The 18,017-nt window shown below is 40.7% G+C and overlaps 3 protein-coding genes across 8 annotated transcripts in view; 2 read left to right on the top strand and 1 right to left on the bottom strand.

Moving 5' to 3' along the window:
- LOC118739389 (protein kinase C-binding protein 1) overlaps positions 1-10,775 on the top strand; it is a 28,318-nt gene extending 17,543 nt beyond the window's left edge. For 4 of the 6 annotated variants that reach the window (XM_036470687.1, XM_036470695.1, XM_036470702.1 and 1 more), the window contains 3 exons: positions 1,108-4,674; positions 4,746-5,651; positions 9,287-10,775. In XM_036470687.1, the coding sequence (XP_036326580.1) occupies positions 1,108-4,674; positions 4,746-5,651; positions 9,287-9,673 (4,860 nt within the window). In that variant the 3' untranslated portion in view covers positions 9,674-10,775. The remainder of the gene's footprint in view (positions 1-1,107; positions 4,675-4,745; positions 5,652-9,286) is intronic. The other 2 variants (XM_036470720.1, XM_036470711.1) reach the window with 2 other exon arrangements.
- A 2,968-nt stretch (positions 10,776-13,743) lies between these two features.
- On the top strand, positions 13,744-17,851 carry LOC118739375. The gene is made up of 3 exons (XM_036470654.1): positions 13,744-15,594; positions 15,663-15,832; positions 17,132-17,851. The coding sequence occupies exon 1, from the start codon at positions 13,978-13,980 to the stop codon at positions 15,418-15,420; it is 1,443 nt and encodes a 480-aa protein (XP_036326547.1). The 5' UTR covers positions 13,744-13,977; the 3' UTR covers positions 15,421-15,594; positions 15,663-15,832; positions 17,132-17,851.
- LOC118739383 (alpha-tocopherol transfer protein-like) overlaps positions 17,712-18,017 on the bottom strand; it is an 18,814-nt gene continuing 18,508 nt past the window's right edge. The window contains exon 5 of the mRNA XM_036470666.1: positions 17,712-18,002. Coding sequence (XP_036326559.1) covers positions 17,848-18,002 — 155 coding nt within the window. The 3' untranslated portion in view covers positions 17,712-17,847. The remainder of the gene's footprint in view (positions 18,003-18,017) is intronic.

Raw genomic sequence — 18,017 nt, 5'->3', positions numbered from 1 at the left:
TGCATACATACATATGTATGTAGTTGCATATATTTATGAAAATAGATACATACTAAAAAGTGCAGGTTAGATACCGCCACTTGCGGTATTTAATATTTACATATGCACTTAGCATTACTAATTCCAACATTTATATCTGGGTGTTTGTGTGACAAACTTGTTTTACCTACACTCATTCATTCATCCTATTCTTCAAGCAATAATGATACATCGTGCTATTCAAGCTGCATAGTACTTACTTATTGCTCTTTAAATGTCTGCATTACATTCATTTGCTCTTTTCGTATGTGTACATGTGTATGCGCCCTCCTCTCATTCTTACGGCTTGTACATCTCTTTGCTGAATGCGGCGAAATGCTGATTAAGAGCGTTTTTTTGTGTTGCGCGGGTTTTGTTTTCTGTCTGTTTACCTTCTCCTTATGCATTCACATTTATGTGACTTTGTTTTCTTTCCGTTCGTTTTTTTTTTCCAATATTAATGGATTTAATGAAAACCAACTGCTTTGAGATAGTTCGTATTGCTTTGCTTCTATATGCCACTTAAATTTTTACATATCCATGTACATACATACATATGTATGTATATATAATTGCAGGGTAATGATACAAATTTAAATACATGTCTGACCTATTTTTATGCGAATCACTTTTTTTGTTCAATGCACTTGATGGCGTTGAGAGTGTAAAGATATTAGAAATTTTGTTGTATGTTTAAAAATGTTAGAATAAATTATAAGTGCTGAGGATTTCTTGTAACAAAACTTTAATGATTGGATATTCCATCTTCACGGGGAGGACAATTGCTGATCAAAAATGTCTAGCCTTTTTCAAATATAAATAAATAAGCCATACATATACGGTCCGGACAAAGCTGAGGTGTGGGAGGTATGTTATTAAACCCCCTGCTATGTAGGGGAGCCTTACTAGGACGTATTCCTTCATTTCAATTGTTCCGACCAAAGAATGAGGACTCGCTTCCGTGGTGCTTCCTTTACCAGAACTTTAAAAATAAATGTTTCTATGTGCCTTACATTAAACACGCTTTATTTGAAATTGTTTATGATTCTTACATTCTTATGATCCTACTTTTCGCTTTCCCGTTTGCAGTATCCAAAGTTCCTCTACAGCGACGAGGATCTTTTACACTACTCGAAGTACATTGTAAATCCAGTTACGTTCACAGCGTTGCAGGAAAAGGTCGAGAAACGGGCATTCCGTTGCTCAGAGGAGTTTCTTAATGAAACAAAATGGATACTACACAATGCACTCATTTTAAACAGTGGCTGTGGCAGTGAGTACCCATCAGAAACTGATTTCACAAAATCACACACTTTACAACTCCCAACTTCTCTTTCAGCCTCTAGCAAAGAGGTGTTCACTGCCAAATCCATATTGAAGGTGTGCCGTCAGGAGGCCAATGAGATTGACACCTGTGGCGAATGTTATTTGAATGCAAACACGCGCCCAGATTGGTTTGTTGATGTTTGCTCCCAGCCACATCTTTTGCTTTGGGCAAAATTGAAGGGATTTCCCTATTGGCCGGCAAAAGCCATGGGACCAGGACAGGGTCTCTCCCATGTGAATGTGCGCTTTTTCGGTGAACATGATCGCGCGTTTGTGCCGGTCAAAGATTGTTTCCTATACTCCGAGCAGGATCCGAATACACAAACTGGTAAGCGTTCAGCGCGTGAATTGGCCGATTGCATTAAAGAGGTGGAGTTGCATATTGAGAAGATAAAAGTTAAAGTGGGCGCTTTTAAGTATGCCAAAATTAAAACACCTTACGAACCGGCAGAGGAATTGCAGCAATTAGAAATGATGATGCCCGGCGTGACGGAGTATATGAAGCGGCAACAATCGTTGGTGCCGAAGCCCTCGTTGCAATATAAAATTGTGAAGACGGCGGATAATCATTTGTCGATTATAAAAAAAGCGAGTGCCACAGAATCGGGCAATGATTCAGATCATTCTGGTAGCCCAAATAAGAAATCCAGCTGCAGCGTGTCCTCGGGCAGTGGTAATGGACTTGGGGCGAGTGTTGGCGATATAAAGACATCCCAAATTGCACCCAAGTATGAGGTGGTGAGCAAAGCGAGCTCTGATGATAGCAAATCATCAAAGGTGACTGCAGTAATTTTAAAAAGAAAGCCGAGTAGCGAACACAAGAAGGAGGCTAGCGAAGATCTGGATTTGCCAATGCCGAAGATGATAAAATTCGATGAAGAGGAGGATGAGCACAAACTGCTTGCGAGTGGTAGCACTGCTAAGCCTACAAGCGGATGCGCTGTTAACACCGGAGATAACGCATTGGGTAAACGCAAGCATGGTGCTGATAATAGTGGCGGAGGCGCAAACACCAGCGGGGGTAGTGCGGTCGAACCTGAGCGTCATCGTACGAAGCATGCCAAAAATGAGCCGCGTGTACCACTGCTTACCATCAAAACAAACGCAAATGGAAATACTTTAACAGTTGCCACGGACGGTGATACAAAACCTGTCGCTACGAATCCAAACACCAGTGCAACATCCACATTGAACGCGGAAGTGAAGACCGCGACTGTGTGTGTCAAGGAAGAAGTAGCTGCGGTGGCAAAGGCAATAGCACTAACGCCACCCACAAATAATGCTCAAACGGTAATGGAGAATTTAGTTAAAAATAAGCATGGTGTGACAATTAAGAAAATATCGAAAGAGGTAGCCAAGAAGGCTTCAACTGAATCAACGAAGTTGACGGTGTCGGCAAATGCAACGCCAGACGAGACACAAGCTGTCACACAGCTCGTAGGGAAGGACGCGCTTGCTGCTACAGCTGTCGTTAGCGAAACGCAATTGCAGAGTACTGCTACATCCCACACCAGCGACAGTAAAAGCGCTAGCGGTAGTAAAACCGAAAATGGTAGCGGCAGTGATAAGCCCAAAACGGAAGAGAACAAAAAAGGTGCGGCCAAATCCGCAGCTGACACGCATATACTAAAGGACTTGGTGCCGTTTGTAGAGATTAAAAGAGAATTTACTTCAGATGATGAAGCAGATTCACAAACGCCCGCCAATGTGGGTAGGCAGGACAAAAAGCAGACATCTGCAAAGGTACCCGCCAATGAGAAAACAGGTGCGGCTACATCGACCGCTGTGCCGGCAGCACAGACAAGCTGCGCTACTGCTGCTCAAGTCCCGTTGCCAGCAGTCACTACGCCAAACTTGTCACTAGTCAAGCAGGAAGTTATGTCCGACGATGAGGAGACGTCAACGAAGATCAATGTCGCTAGCAACGTTGTTTGTACCGCTTCCACACAGCCGGCGCTCGGCTCTGTCGCGGCTGCTGGCGATAAGGCGATCGACATGCAGCCCACAACAGCTGCCCCAAATCCGCTGCCCGATGCGGTACGTGTTGGCGACACAATGATACAGCGCGTGAATGCGAAAAACGTGCGTAATCCACAGGCCACTTTAGTGACCCTGAAATCACCAGCGCAGGTTGCACAAGAGGCAGCGGCTGCAATGGATGCAGCTACGGCGGTTGCGGCAGCTATGCACGCAAGTCCGCCCAACAGGCGCTTGAATGCGCGCGGCGTACCATACGGTCCCTTGCCGGCCTCGGTTGTCGCTCAACCCCCGCAGCAGTCACAAAAGAGCGTTGTTGTAGCTAGCAATGCAACAAACCGTGCATCGCTGCAGCAGCAGCAGCAGCAACAGCCACCACAACAACAACAACAACTGCCACAATCGCAGTCACCAGCTCAATTGCAAGTGCAAGTGCAAGCGCAAACGCAACCACAACCACAACCACAACCGTTGCAACTGCCACCGCAGCAGCGTGCTCGCAAATCGTTCCCCAACCGGGGCACAACCGATATTAGTCCTGCGCGTAGCAATTTTCCAGCTGCGCCGCTACCATCGCCTGGTCTACCGCCGCCCTCTACTTCGCCTTTGGCAACCAGCAACGATTTGAAACGCACGCTGCTAAAGAATAGCATGGTGTCCATACCACGACAAGCGTGGTCCCCGCATGAGGTACAGCGAAATGCCGCCGTTGGCACTAGCAGCAGCAACACCAGCAATCATTCGATTCCTGTGCCGCCGCTGACTGCTGTTTCTAAAACGCCTGCGGTCGGGGCGGTGTTAGGCGACAATAGCAATGCTGCTAATGCGAACAACAACAACAGCTCCAATTCCAATGCCAATGCCACCATTAACAGCACTTCAATAGCCACGCCGTTTATCAGCTGCAATGGCGGCGGTATGGGATCCAGCGGCCCGGCGTTGCTTACGCCGCTGACGATGTCGGCGCCACCGCCATTGGCGGGCCTGTCGTCGTCATTGTCCTCTCCGTCAACTAATTTATTAGCGCCCACAGCTATCGCCTCTGTGACTGGAAACCTACCAATTGTGGTCAACAGCAGCAGTAATGTTGGCGGCAGCATATCCATATCATCGGCTGTCGAACTGCCTACACAGCAGACGGTTAGCGCTGCGGTCGGCGCAAGTGGAGTGCCGAGCACATCCAATGGAGATTTTGTTACACCCAGTCTGGCAGCTATGGTGACCGATGCGATTTGTCGTGGTCCACCCAAGATGGTACAACGGCCGAATGGTCCTTTGCAATCTGATGGCGCGAACATGTTCCCTTCGCAGGCGGGTCCGGTATGTCAGACGCTGGTGGAAAATGCACACAAAGTAGGTTAAATATATTATTTTAACATTATTTCTTCTCATTTTAAATTTAATTTTTTCCCTTGCATTTTTAGTTGACGGACTTTTTTATATCTGTCATGGAAGATACCATGCTGGAGATGTCTGTTGGCGAAGAGCCCGTATTGCAAGCCAAAATAACACTACTCAAAATGGAACTCGAACGCACCAAGCAGGCATATGAGCAAGAAATCGCTGAACTGAAACGCACCTCCGATCTGATGCTCTGCGAAATGCGCAAAAGCATGGAGAACGAAAAGACACGCATCGCTAACGAGATACGCAAACAATGCGAGCAGGAACGTCTGCGCTCCATAGAGGAGACTAAAAAGAAGCAGTGGTGTTCGAATTGTGGACGTGAGGCGCAGTTCTATTGCTGTTGGAATACATCCTACTGTGATTATCCATGTCAGCAAATGCATTGGTCACGTCATTCGGCAACCTGCGCACAGACGCGACCGACAAATGCTAATGTCTGCGATAGTTTGGCCAAAACGGCAAGTAGCACTATGACGACGACTGTTTCGGCTGTTGGGCAACAACAACAACAACAGCAGCAGCAGTTACTTGGCGTTGGTGGTGGTGGGAGTAAAGCTTCTAGTAGCAATATAATGACTGTCACCACAACAACTTCAATGGCGCATCAACAGGCCTCACACTACAATAAAACAATGGGCAACAAGAAGGATAAACACGGCGCATCAAAAATGAGTCATCAGCAGTCTGTAGCAAATGCGGTTAGCAGTGCTGGTAATGTAATCGGTAGCAACTCGATGGCAACAATTGCCGCTGCCAATGCCAGCGGTATATCAGTACCAGCAGGAGCAGCGACAGAGCTGCTGAAATTGCCCTCCAATACTTACCTACGCACTGTGCCGCAGTGCGGCAATGCTGGAACAAATAATAGTAGTGGTGGAAATTTGCGTGGCTCAACGTACTCTGTGCAGCGTGTCAATATACCGGTAAGTGGTTGAATATAATTTTTTCGAGAAATTATTTTTTAATTAATCGTGCAGCACTATAAATGCTGTTAGACGTGCCAAGTGCAAGTAATTTTCAAAAGTCTGTCAAACTCAAGAATTTCCAAAAGAGGGATTACCTTGCATGTAATACTTTCTTTCGAAAGTAGTTTTTATTTCTGAAAATCAAACTTTCTAATACTATCTGTCTCTTTACACGGTGAATACAGACAAGTCCACTTTTAACTATATTACCAAACTTTTTTACGTTTATAACAAAACTATTGACCTGAAAAATATGCTAAACCTGCTTAAATGCGCACAAAACAGTCACAAAATGCCTAATACATTAATACTTAAATACTCCATATCAGTAGACTTAATTAATTACAGGTATTTGTTTATATTTTTTTTCAACATTTTTATAATGTTCTACAAATGTGCCAAAAAACGCGTCGCACGGCAACACTCGATTGGTTTGACAGCAGGAGCAAGTTGAAATTATTTCTCGAAAGCGATTTGCGTCATTTCAGTTGCAGTTACAGCTTGCAATTTTTATTTCTGCAAAAAGGATTTCTAGCTGTTTACACTGGAAAGTAGACTTTCGATTTAAATTTTAATAATTATTTAGTGATATTTCGGCCAAATCAGTGTAGTACCAATGGCATGTAAACAAACCGTCTGACGTTTTTACAGGAAATAGTGCTTTTTGCGTTCCTATGCACTTCTGCATCTGTTCTCCTTTTACTCTCATTTGAGAGCGTAAAATTGTAGTTTGACAGTTCCACAGGTTTTAGTCCGAAGTTCAAAGGAACAGACTAATAAGGTGGTGTTACTAGCTCAGCTGATTTTGTGTATGTGTTTCGCCGCACGGCTTCTGATATCAAATTGAAAAATTTTGTTGGAATTTCTACACACACTCTTGCAGATTTGACAGTTTATGCCGCCAAAGCAAAAACAAAATATATGTAAATTTTTGTTTTTGTACTCCTGCTATCACCTTATATTAATTCGCCGTGAAATATACGTTAAGGAATTTTGATTTAAAAAATTTATATAAGGTCCGATCCCGTATTTTTCGGACTAAAACTAGTAAAACTGGGAAAAAAGTATAAATTCGCTCAGAGCGAGAGAGTAGCACTAAAAAGTACAGCATCGCTTTCTAGTAAAAAATGGTAACTTCTGACAACTTCAACATAACCTCAAAATATATAAAAATATTGTTTGTAAAATATTGTTTGTAAAATTTTGCTTGATTTGTATGTAAACACTTTTCAGCTCACACTTATAAATAACCAAAAATACCTACAAATTCATTAGAATCCACTCAAACTAGTAATAAATAGACCTGTAAGTCTAAACAATGTCGGTGTGGGATGGTTTCAGAAAAGTGTCTTCAATTATTCACACGGTATATGTATGCTTACATAAAAGGTTAGGCATCTTTTCAGAAGAGAGATTCCAGACTTTCATTTGAGCGTAATTAGACATACATATACAAAAAACAAAAATGTCGAAATTTGAAAAAAAAAAATTAAACACATTTTTTTTTACGGAAAGTTCGGACAAAATCCTATAGAAAATATTTATTTTGTTTTCTCTTGAAATGATAATTATTTGACACACAATTGAAAGAAAAACGTCTTCACAAAAAATTTAAGCTTTGAACCTCTGCACTATGGTCTGGCAGCTACTATTTGCTGGCCAAAAGTCATTTTTTAAAGTATCGATACATGGATTTGGATCATTTCTATACTCTTTCTTCAAATATTTCTTGTATTCCAGCTGTGCGCAGGCGTTTAGTTTCCGTGGTTTCGTGTTTTTACATATTCGTAATTTAAATTGTTTTAATAAAATCAATTGGTGGTAGTTCATGGTTGTGTGTGGATTAATATCACAACACTCAAGATTTGGCAATAACCCTTTTCATCTATTAAAAAACAACACTTACGGGGCAATGTTTATTGTAAGAATAAAATTTTTTTCTATGAATCGACATACTTTAAACATTGTTGACGCTATTTCCATTTGAATGAGGAAATAGCGTCAATAACTTTATTTCCAACTTTTTGTTGACTTTATTTCGCTTTTGAAAAGGTAATAATGTCAATTGATTTTATTTCGCACCAGGGTGGGAAATAAAGTCAATTGACCTTATTACCTGTCACCCAATAAACAATTGTTTTCATTTGATGGCCTTCAAGCTTTGTGAGCAATACAAACGTTTAACTTAGAAATTGTGGGCTGTTGCACTTTCTCGTACTTTTTGAATAAATAATGGGCTTTTCCTTAGAAAACTTGTACGTGTGTTTTGTCGTGCTTTCGATGTTTGAAAAGAAGCAGTCCACAAAGATGCAAAGAAACCGCTGTTTTAAACTTTTTGCTGTAATATATTATTAAGGGGATGCTCCCCGAAGAATATAACACCTACATAAAGGAAAGAATGATATGAATTTTTGCATTTTTTGTTCAGACTTGTACGTTCCGTTATTTTTTTTTTGTAATATACAAAAGTGCTTATCAAAGTATTAATTTTTGTCTTGTAGAGGACATTGCTGAACACTTCACGCAAAAGTTCTAACACATTTAAACTTTTGTTTTCGTAGTATGGATAGTATAAATGAATAGTTTGACTATTAGTACTGACGACTTTCTGATGACGGCATTGAGGGGAAAGTATTAAATTTTTTTCCCATGGTCTGAACAAAAATGAATACTTTGATAAGCACTTTTGTAATTAGTGACAATGACAATATGAGCACTCATATGATACTCAACTGTCTTGTAGGGTCTTGTAGGGAACAGATTGGCGCTTATACATACATAGTGTTTAGCCGAGCTTCCCCTACGATTTGTTGCGTGCACCTTAATGTTGTCACACAAATGGGAGGGACCTACAGTTTTACGCCGACTCCGAACGGCGATTGTAGTTTTATGAACAGCTGTTTTTCATGGCAGAAATACACTCGGAGGTTTGCCATTGCCTGCCGAGGGGCGACCGCTGTTAAGGAAAAAACTTTTTTCTCTATTTTTGTTTGCGATGTTGCTTTGACCAGGGCTTGACCCAGGCCCTGCGGAGTGGATGCACTGCTTACCACTACACCACAGCGATAACGCCACATTGGATCCGCCATTTTGAATTCCAAAAATCTGACATCAGATTTGAAATCTGCGCTCTCGAAAACCCCCCATTTTATATGAGTTTGTGGTGAAAAGGAACAAATTATAAAATTTGGTCGCCATATTGGATCCGCCATTTTGTATTCTAAATTTCTGGCAGCGGATTCGAAATCAGCGACCTCCAAAACCCCCAAACACGAAAGTTTCACATCAATTTGGTTGCTTCTCGACTTTTGGCCCACATCTCGGCAATCATTCAAAATTTCCCACCCTTTCGCACAAATTATGCTACTATAAACATATGTACATACATACATACATACTTAGTAGAGCATCTTCACCAAATTGTGAATACATACAGATAAAGTATTGTACATACATATAGATAAAGTAAATAGACAAATATATTCATAAGATACATACATAATTAATTGAGGCAAAATTTTCTGTTTAGAAAATATTTTATTTTTCCTACATAATTACCCTCGTTTATTTTTCCGCTTTCCTACCATATACAGTTGCCCATTACCGCACTGGTGCAACGCGGCAATAGCTGGGAACTGACCAGTGCTGCGCCCACCAACAACGCTGGCGCAACCAATATGGCCACCATAACTGCACCGCCATCGAATGTAACGCCTGCAACGATGACACAGTTAACACCCCAACAACAGCAACAACAACAACAACAACAACAGCGTATGATGAGCAGTGTTGCCAGTAGTGGTGGTGTATCATCCACCATGACAATGTCTAGAGGCAATTCTCGAAGTCGTGCAGCTGCGGCAGCGCAAGCTATGCAACAAACAATGGCAACAATGCATAATGCGTCAAGTGGTGGAGGAGGAAGTGGAGCAGCAGCATCATCGATGTCTTGTGGCGTGCTACGACCGACACAGATGTGATGATGCGCAGCAGCGATTGCTTGCACAGCTGTGGGGAGCAGCAATGAACAAGCGTTAGGGTGCACACAAAATGTGACGCATGCGGGCGGCAATAGAAGAGGCGGTGGAGGTGGAAGAGAAGGAATCTCAATCACAACAAAAGCAACAGTGGCAACAGTAGCGCAGACAATGATGCCAATGCCAGCAGCCACAGCGGAGGCAGTAGCTACAACGAAGCGTGCGCCAACAGCGTCGGGCGATGGTTGCCCGCTTTCGATCTCGCTGGTGAGGAAGTGAAAGGTCGAGACTGCAAACGAACTTGTAAATAAATGAAATAAAAGCAGCAACAACGAAGTGCTGTGCACACGAATAGAGATAATTTATTTGTTAAAGTTGACATTTTAGCTTTAGCTTTTTTATTTACTAATTTAAGGATTTGTAAATAGAAACGCTTAGAATTGAGTAATTAAAGTAATTTAATAGCAATCGCGTACTACACATAAATTGATATGTCCATACATATACATACATATGTAAGTAAACCAATCTACTCTTCTCGAAGTACTGCGTAAGCGCATGTGCAAAACATGCACATTTACATATATTTGTACATACATACATACTACAAAATTTACATAATGAAATGTATAAAAAAAAAAAAATAATAATAAAACTTAGTTTTAAGTATTTTAAAAGTATTCTGCTACCTTAAAACGTAATGGAAATTATATATTTATTCAAACATGAAATATATCGATGTATTTTAATAAGTGTACTCTATTTAAGTTACTCATGAAATCTTAGAAGAGCCTAGCAAAACAACACGAAAATAAATATAAATGTAAGATCGATCATACATACACATTTGTAATTGACCGCATAAATAGGAACATGCATACACGCATACACGCATACAAGTATTGCATGCGTTCTTTATCCATAAAACTTTTCATATTCTTCTGGTAGCTGTATTTCTTGCATTAAATACAATTTGCTATAATTACGACTAGTCGTAAGTGTATCTACATAAGTACTAGTTTAAATATTCACAAATAATATTACGAATTACCGTGATTAGCTTGTAGTTATAAATACAGATGTATCGAATTAGTTAAAAAAAAAACAAAAGGGAAAACAATATCCCAGCAATGAAGTTGAACTTGTAAAATGGAATAGTTGCTACACAAAAAATAAAATTACATAAAATAATCGTATGAAAATATGAAACCGTAATGAGATATGTTTTGAGTTAACTATTAAAAAATTAGTTCTTTCTCTTAATTTTTTCTTATTAGGCGCTGTAACCGCCTAAGCGATTACTTCATCTGAATACATTTGTGTAGACAATTACAGGCTCAAACGTGTGAATTTGCCGTCTGCTTTTTAGCACTTAGTATCAACAATTTTTTCTTTTCTTTTTAGATTTTGTATGTAATTTTTGGCATCATTCATGAATTGTTATTTCCGAAATTTTACCCGTTAGTTTAATGACAACCATATTTACTTTTTTTTTTAAAATAATATATGTATGTATTATGCTCAAGCAACTGAACAGAACTGGACTCAAAATGATTTTGAATTCCACAAATTTCTACAATATTCAAGTAAAATAAAATGGTAAATATTTTAAATATTGAAAAAAAAAATTAATAAGTGTCATAATTTTGTTTGTTAACTAAGGTAAAAGTAAAAAATGTACATTTTATAAAAAAAAAAATTTTAAATTACCCTAAATTAGGTGGCGAAAAAAGCTCAACTCCCTCAATTTTTACCCGACTAATGCCCCTATTTTGCGGTGAGATGAAGACTTGATGCTGATGCGTATAACTTTAGAAACCAGACAAATTCATCGGAATTACCAAAAGCAAGGTAAGATTTCGGTTGAAATATGTAATTAAATTCTTTCTTAATTAAATAGTTTTTTTTTTTCTTTTCAGATTTACATATACTAAAATTTTTTCCCAGTCGGGTAGAGTATTAATGCAAACTGTGGTGGTTGCCTCGAAACTTCGATTCCTGTTGTATGGCCCATCCAGCCAAGCAGTGGCATTTACGGAAGAGGTCCAAAGTAGAGGCCTGGAAATGGTAATAGGCGCAGACGCGAACTCACATCATCTCAAATAGGGAAACAAGGAATTAATTGATCGAGGTCAGTGCTTCTCATTTACATTATGCAATACGACGTAAGTATAGCTAATAGGAGGATATGCCGCCAGATAAAGGTCTTACGTCGCACAGTGTGGAAATTGAACAAATATTCCCAAAAAATTAAAAGCAGAACAAATATGATTTTATCGAAATTCTTATTGTTTTGCCCTATAAATTATGGTAATTATTTATTACCCCTGAAGTTGGCGATAACACTGAATACCTTGACCTTTTAAGGGACGTTCAAAAACGGGTTTTTCAATTTTTTCCATTTTGACCTGAAACAGTAGGAAATTTTTAAAAAGTTTTTGACATATATTTTTGCGTTGATGAATCGTTTTAATTTTTTTTATTCAAAATGTTTGTTTTCTTTTTTTTATGTACCTAAAAACAGCAGGTGATGAACATTGAAAAAAAAAAATATAAATGCTTTTCTGTTCTTGCAACAATGGAAATGATTTTCTTGACGGAAGTACCGCAAAAACACGTTGTAGAACTTTTTGAAAATTTCATTGAATAATGTTTTCAGGTCAAAAAAGGATAAAATTGAAAACCTCTTAGTTTTGAAGGTTATTTGAAAGGTCAAGCTAATTTTGTTATTAAAATAGTTATTATTCTATAGGTTTTTTTTAGTCATTCGAAAAGCTCTACAAGGTCAGAGTGATCATAGGGACCCAAGTATGGTATACCGATGGATCGACAATGGACGAAAGGAGTCATATTTGAACCAAGATTATAACGGAAGCTTTCGCAATCGAAGTCGTGTGTACGAGAACGTCTTCGTAGAAGGACAAATGGGGCCGGAATAAATATCATGTCGGATAGTGAGGCAGGCAGCATTAAACGCCTTAGACTCTTTTAGAACGGCATCAAGGCTTTTGAACAGTTGAACAACTCTTTTGAACCACCTGGGAGCCCATAATAGAGTAACGCTGTGGTGTGTCCCGATACATGAAGGATTTGAGTGAACAAAAGGGCTGAATGTCTCGTAAAACGTAGAGCCTCAACGAGCTTGCATTTCTGCGGGACTAAAGGATTCACTGTAGAGCTACTTAGGTGCTGGGTAGAATCTCAGATTGCTGCAAACTGGCCGAATGTCTAAAGGGAATGGGAATCAAACTGACTCAAAACTCCTTTCAGGGGGAACTCGGAAAGACTCCTGGAACTTATCCGGGAGGGTCTTAGAACTCTTAGGGGTTACATGATAGGGCAGTGCAAGTTAAGCTATTTGGAGAGAGTACAAATCTGTATTATCCTCATATAAGAAAAAATTTAGGAGAACCAAGAAAGTTAACTGGAGGTACTTCTACGGAAGCATTGAGAAAACTTACGACTGAAGTGAGTATCCGGACAGGCACTTGCTCGAGGTGGACCCGCCACCAAGGCACGTCAGAAGGCATCTCTACGAACTAAGGAATAAGTTCCAACTGGACCTGGCACTGTATAGGCCTTCACAGGTAGACCTTCACTAACCGCGGTCTTGTGAATGCCGTTATAGGAGTATAATCATCGCCTGTAGAAAAAAGTGAGCTTCAATTGCCGAGGGAGGCCCGCATAACTCTGTCTCAATCGCTGTCTGGATATTGCAGTAGATGAAACTTCCAGACTAGACCTCGACATACCCAACACATGTCTGGCATATGAAGGTTGTCCTCACGACGCCAACCACCTCTTTATATGGCCACGGAATCTAACTCAACTAGCTCCCCTCTCCTCTGGACCGACGCGGCCAAACAGTTAGCTTTTCTCGGTTTCTTTCCAAATAAATTATTTAAAATAAAAGTTTTTCTTTAAGTAAGGAAATTTCGCCATGAATCCAAACACATTTTTTGATATTCTATACAACGACTTCTAAATACTCTCCAAAGTTCTCTTCACTGCTTATGCGCAATATTAGTACTATAAAGAAAGGTAAAATTTGGGCCCATCTTTTTATTACGTAGCTGTTAGGATGAGGGCGGCGAAAATCCTCTGGCTGAACCCTCCGAGAGGGTGCCGCCTGGGCAATGGCCTTGTACAACTCTTCTCTAACCGGTGACTTGTCGGAGCGTGCGAGCATCGCACGACAAGTGCTGGGAAGAGAGCTTTGTAGAAGGCTAGCAGAGGCTGTCGTACAAGCATACATGTCTTGCTTTCGTGTCACAGCTGAAGCTGGGGATGTATGAGTGGCTACAGCTATGGTCAGAGGTGTCTGGCGGCAGGCAAAAAACGCTAAGGGTAGGTTCCCTGAATTAAAAAAAAAAACCAACATGGAAGTACAACGACAAGTAGAAGATCGGGTTGGGATATCAACCCAAACGTCGGTGGGAGATGTGATTGCTACCACCGGCGGGCGCACTGTAGGAGGACCTAATTCTCCGCAGCGTGTCGCCAGCGGTCACGCCTCTGTCAGGGTGGATGCAGGCTCTGACAGTTGTAATGCGACTGTCAATGACACCGAAATGCAAGCAAGTAACGATGATTCTTCGGTTGACTCGCCCATAGACTTTGAAAGCTTAGATAGAGGTCCAAAAGCTGGGAAAGAGCTTACAAAGTTCCCAGTAACTACAAGCTCAAGCAAAGATCCTGCTAGCGAGTACAGGTTGCAGCAGGGACCCACCAGGCAAGGACGAAGAGCTCTCGCTAAATATAAGGCAGCAATCAGGAAAACATTGCTTCACGGTGGTAATCACACTCTTACGAGGAAGGAGCGAGAGGCAATTGCGAAAAGTAGAGAATACTTTTCGAAAAACCCAAGGTTTGAACCAGAAGACCCCAATTTCGTTAACTGTATTGAAGAAAACGTTACAAAACGCTTCAGTGAGAGCCTTTTAAATGATATCGAACAAAATGGTAGTGAGAAACAATTGAAGATTTTCGAAGAAGCCACTACGATGCGTTTTAAAAAAAGAAAACCACAGCAGTACGCAGGAAAAGAAAGGCATGTGGTGCATAAGCGTGCTCGTTCACAACCACTTGTCACCACAGACGACCGGCCAAGCTGTTCCGAGAAGGCGGTCAAAGGCCCCGAGGTGGCCAAACAAGATTTTATCGTGGCACTGATCGACCGCAGCCATCCGGGTGGAGAGATCACGGCGGAACAGTGGAAACAAGTAGACGCCAAAATACTAGAGACAATCGTTATGTGGGTGAAGGCTGAACCAGAAGAACCCACGCCCTCGTTTGATGGATCGGGTTGGTGTAAGGGTGTAAAGATTCTTAAATGCAATGATGAGTACACTATGCAATGGATCACAAAGGTCGTTCGGGAGCTCGACGGATTATGGGATGGTGCACAGTTGGCGGTAGTGGCTAAGGAGGATATTCCAAATTTGCCGCGTGCAAAAGTTCGAGTACCTAGTGCGATTAAACCGGAGGTCGCTTTACTACTACTTCAAAGGCAAAATACCGATATACCAACAGAGAATTGGAAGGTGCTTCACCAAGGGGAACCAGACGCCAACGGCCTGGATTTGATTCTTCAAATTAATAAAGAGGCAGAAGATAAGCTCTATCCACGTTTCGGCAAGATGTTTTTGGGTACAGATTCTGTCTACCTGAAACTCAAAAGACGTCACCCTGAGGATGGTAATGTGAACACGCTGGATGACGAAGAGTTAGAGCAGGACTTCGGTACGTGATTAGCAACCGCGGTCACTCATATTTATTCCAGAAATAAAGAAATGGTGAGAAGGGGGGGGGGATAATTATAGTATGCTGGCCAAAGACGCACCCGGAGGGATGCGGATCCAGTTTCAAGGAAGGCTCCACTACGGCGTCTGCCACAAAATGTCAACGATTTCTTCGCAGTGATGGTAAGAAAGTCTAAATTTCCCACACTAACTTAGAACATTTTTAATTCTGGTCTTATTTATGATTTCAGCTTGAATAAAGGAACGATAATTGCTATTGAATACATCACACACAATTTTTAAGCGCCATAGAAATAACCGCTAAGGCTGAAAGTGGAAACCGAAAGCTTTGCATAAAGTGGTAGGTGCGAGCGAAAATTCACACCGCTGCCAGCCAGCCGGAATTAACGTAATTTTTGAGGTGAGTCATTTTTTATTTGAGCCTGTTGGAATATTACGCAAGTTGAAAGACTTCTGAGGAAACTAGGCTGTGGATTCGAAAGCGTCTCCGCGCCGGATAATCTCAAGTTTGTCACCTTTAGGTACCCTTCGAGTAGCAGAGAATTTCTTCCCAGCCATACATATAACTGGAAAAGCACTGTGTTTGTTACAGATCTTAAGCTTAGAATTGTTACTAACTGAAATACTCACCTGCATAGTTAGCTCCAACACTCCCCCCCCTTTTAAATTGGCCTTGCATTTGCATTGCAGCAAGGCAATATAGGGCTCTAGCATCTGGCAGCTGCAGCATTCGTGTGGTCGTCCAAGTTGATGACGGTTCTAATGCAGGAGCTGAAAAGGGCACATAAAAAGGCTTAAATATGCTTTATACTGCTGTAGAAAGGGTTATAGCAGACAGCCGTTAGACCCTTGGGCGACAGGTTTTTAAACCAAGATTTCTAAATTAACGAGAGAAATCATATCTTCACATAAAATCCGATAACTTCTCTTGAAACTCACTGGAATCTAATCCCAAAAAGAGGTTGTCAGGATATGCCCCAACCGTTCAGCTCATAGTAGGCTTACTGCGCCTGTCTGAGCTCATGTTGTTGTTGTTGTAGCAGCATACAAATTCCCCAAAGACTTTTTGGGGAGTGTTGCTGGAGTGACAGTCCTTGGCCAGATATAAATCTGGGTCGTTCCGGTTACGTAGACCCGACTGTCTGAGCTCATCGTCGATGGTTCTTCTTGGTGGAAAGCGTTGTTCTTAAACGCTCCTCCTCGCTGACTCAGTAATAGATGTCATTTATATCCCATACTCCTTCTTCTCCTTCCTGCACTCTCGGCCATCTTTCTCATCTTTGGTGTGCACAGTAACGGCCGCTGCGTTCTTAGAAATCTGGTTAAGCATGAAGATAGCCCGATTACACTTAGATTTATCTTCATCCTAGAAAACCTAGTTTTTCTCTTTTTAGGCGCCGAAGTGCTCCCTGCAGCATTTATTAGCCATATCGCAGTTACACTCGAATCTTGAGCGGAAGCCAGACGCGAGACACTCATGATTCTTGCGAGATATTATTTTATTATTGGCAATGATTACAACCGATCTTGGTCGGGTGAAGGTATGAGGAATGAGAATTGAAAATGAAAACAAAACTATGTTTTGACTGTTTTTGGGAGTTTCTTGAAGTGAGGCACCATGCGTAATATCATATGAATATACATATGTAGAAAACTATAAAATTCCATTGACTAATTTGTTTTTTTTTTGTTCTTTCAGTTCTTCAAATCAGAAAGATGCTATGTCAAAAATCACTCAAAATTCAGCTGCCTCAATTGAGCTTAAGCGTGGACATAAGCCTTATTATTATCTTGGAGAAACGTTCAAAAAATTTACAACACAAGAAAAGCTGGAAGATATTGCTTTTTAAATGATCTGCATTGGGTGAAGATTTTCGCCGAATAGTTTGACTTGATCAGAATTTCGGTTGCAGAATGGTTCGCTGACGACGAAGGATTAAAAAAAAAAACATTCTTTGAATACTTTGGCCACTAAAAGGACTAAGGTCAAGAAATCGCCAAATAAAAGTTTTCAACATCATCATCTAATTTCAACTGAAAACTTGGCAGACTGTGAGCCATAACTTTTCTTGCGATTGCAACAAATAATTTATAAGCAAAAAACACAACCGACCTCAATGCTCATATAAAAATTTACTGTTAATGAAATAAATCAAATTAGTATGGGACCACCCTTGATGTATAACCTAAAAAAAAAAGAATTATCGAAAACGGTGCACGTGGTCCAGAGTTATCCGGTAATATACATACATAAAACATTCCCCCTCCTATATTTCATGTTTCCTTTCCAATTAATTTTATTCTCAAACATTTTCTAATGATAAGTTTTAGACTATCACCATGCCATAATTACATATAAACAATACTTTGTCAATGGAATTTCAAAATGATAATTATAAAACACTTAAATGTACTTTAATCAATGTCTAGTTTTTTGAAGTTCCCTTGAATGCCGAATAGGTCGGAAGCATTTTTCGCTTTTCCCGGTCGCAATTTCTCATTGACTTGGTGGCGTTTCTCAAACTCCATCATATCAGCACGACTATCTTTGAGTTTGCGGTGAAAGGTTTCTGAAAAAATATAAA

This window comes from Rhagoletis pomonella, unplaced genomic scaffold (genome assembly GCF_013731165.1).
Source record: "Rhagoletis pomonella isolate Grant_MI unplaced genomic scaffold, Rhpom_1.0 Rhpom_scaffold_00001, whole genome shotgun sequence".
Lineage (NCBI taxonomy): Eukaryota > Metazoa > Arthropoda > Insecta > Diptera > Tephritidae > Rhagoletis > Rhagoletis pomonella.
Note: the sequence above shows the minus strand (reverse complement) of the source record. Positions and strands in the feature narration are given on the sequence as shown.

Excerpts from the sequence above, each read along its gene's own strand:
- LOC118739375 (XM_036470654.1), top strand. The coding sequence starts at position 13,978 with ATGGTCAGAGGTGTCTGGCGGCAGGCAAAAAACGCTAAGGGTAGGTTC.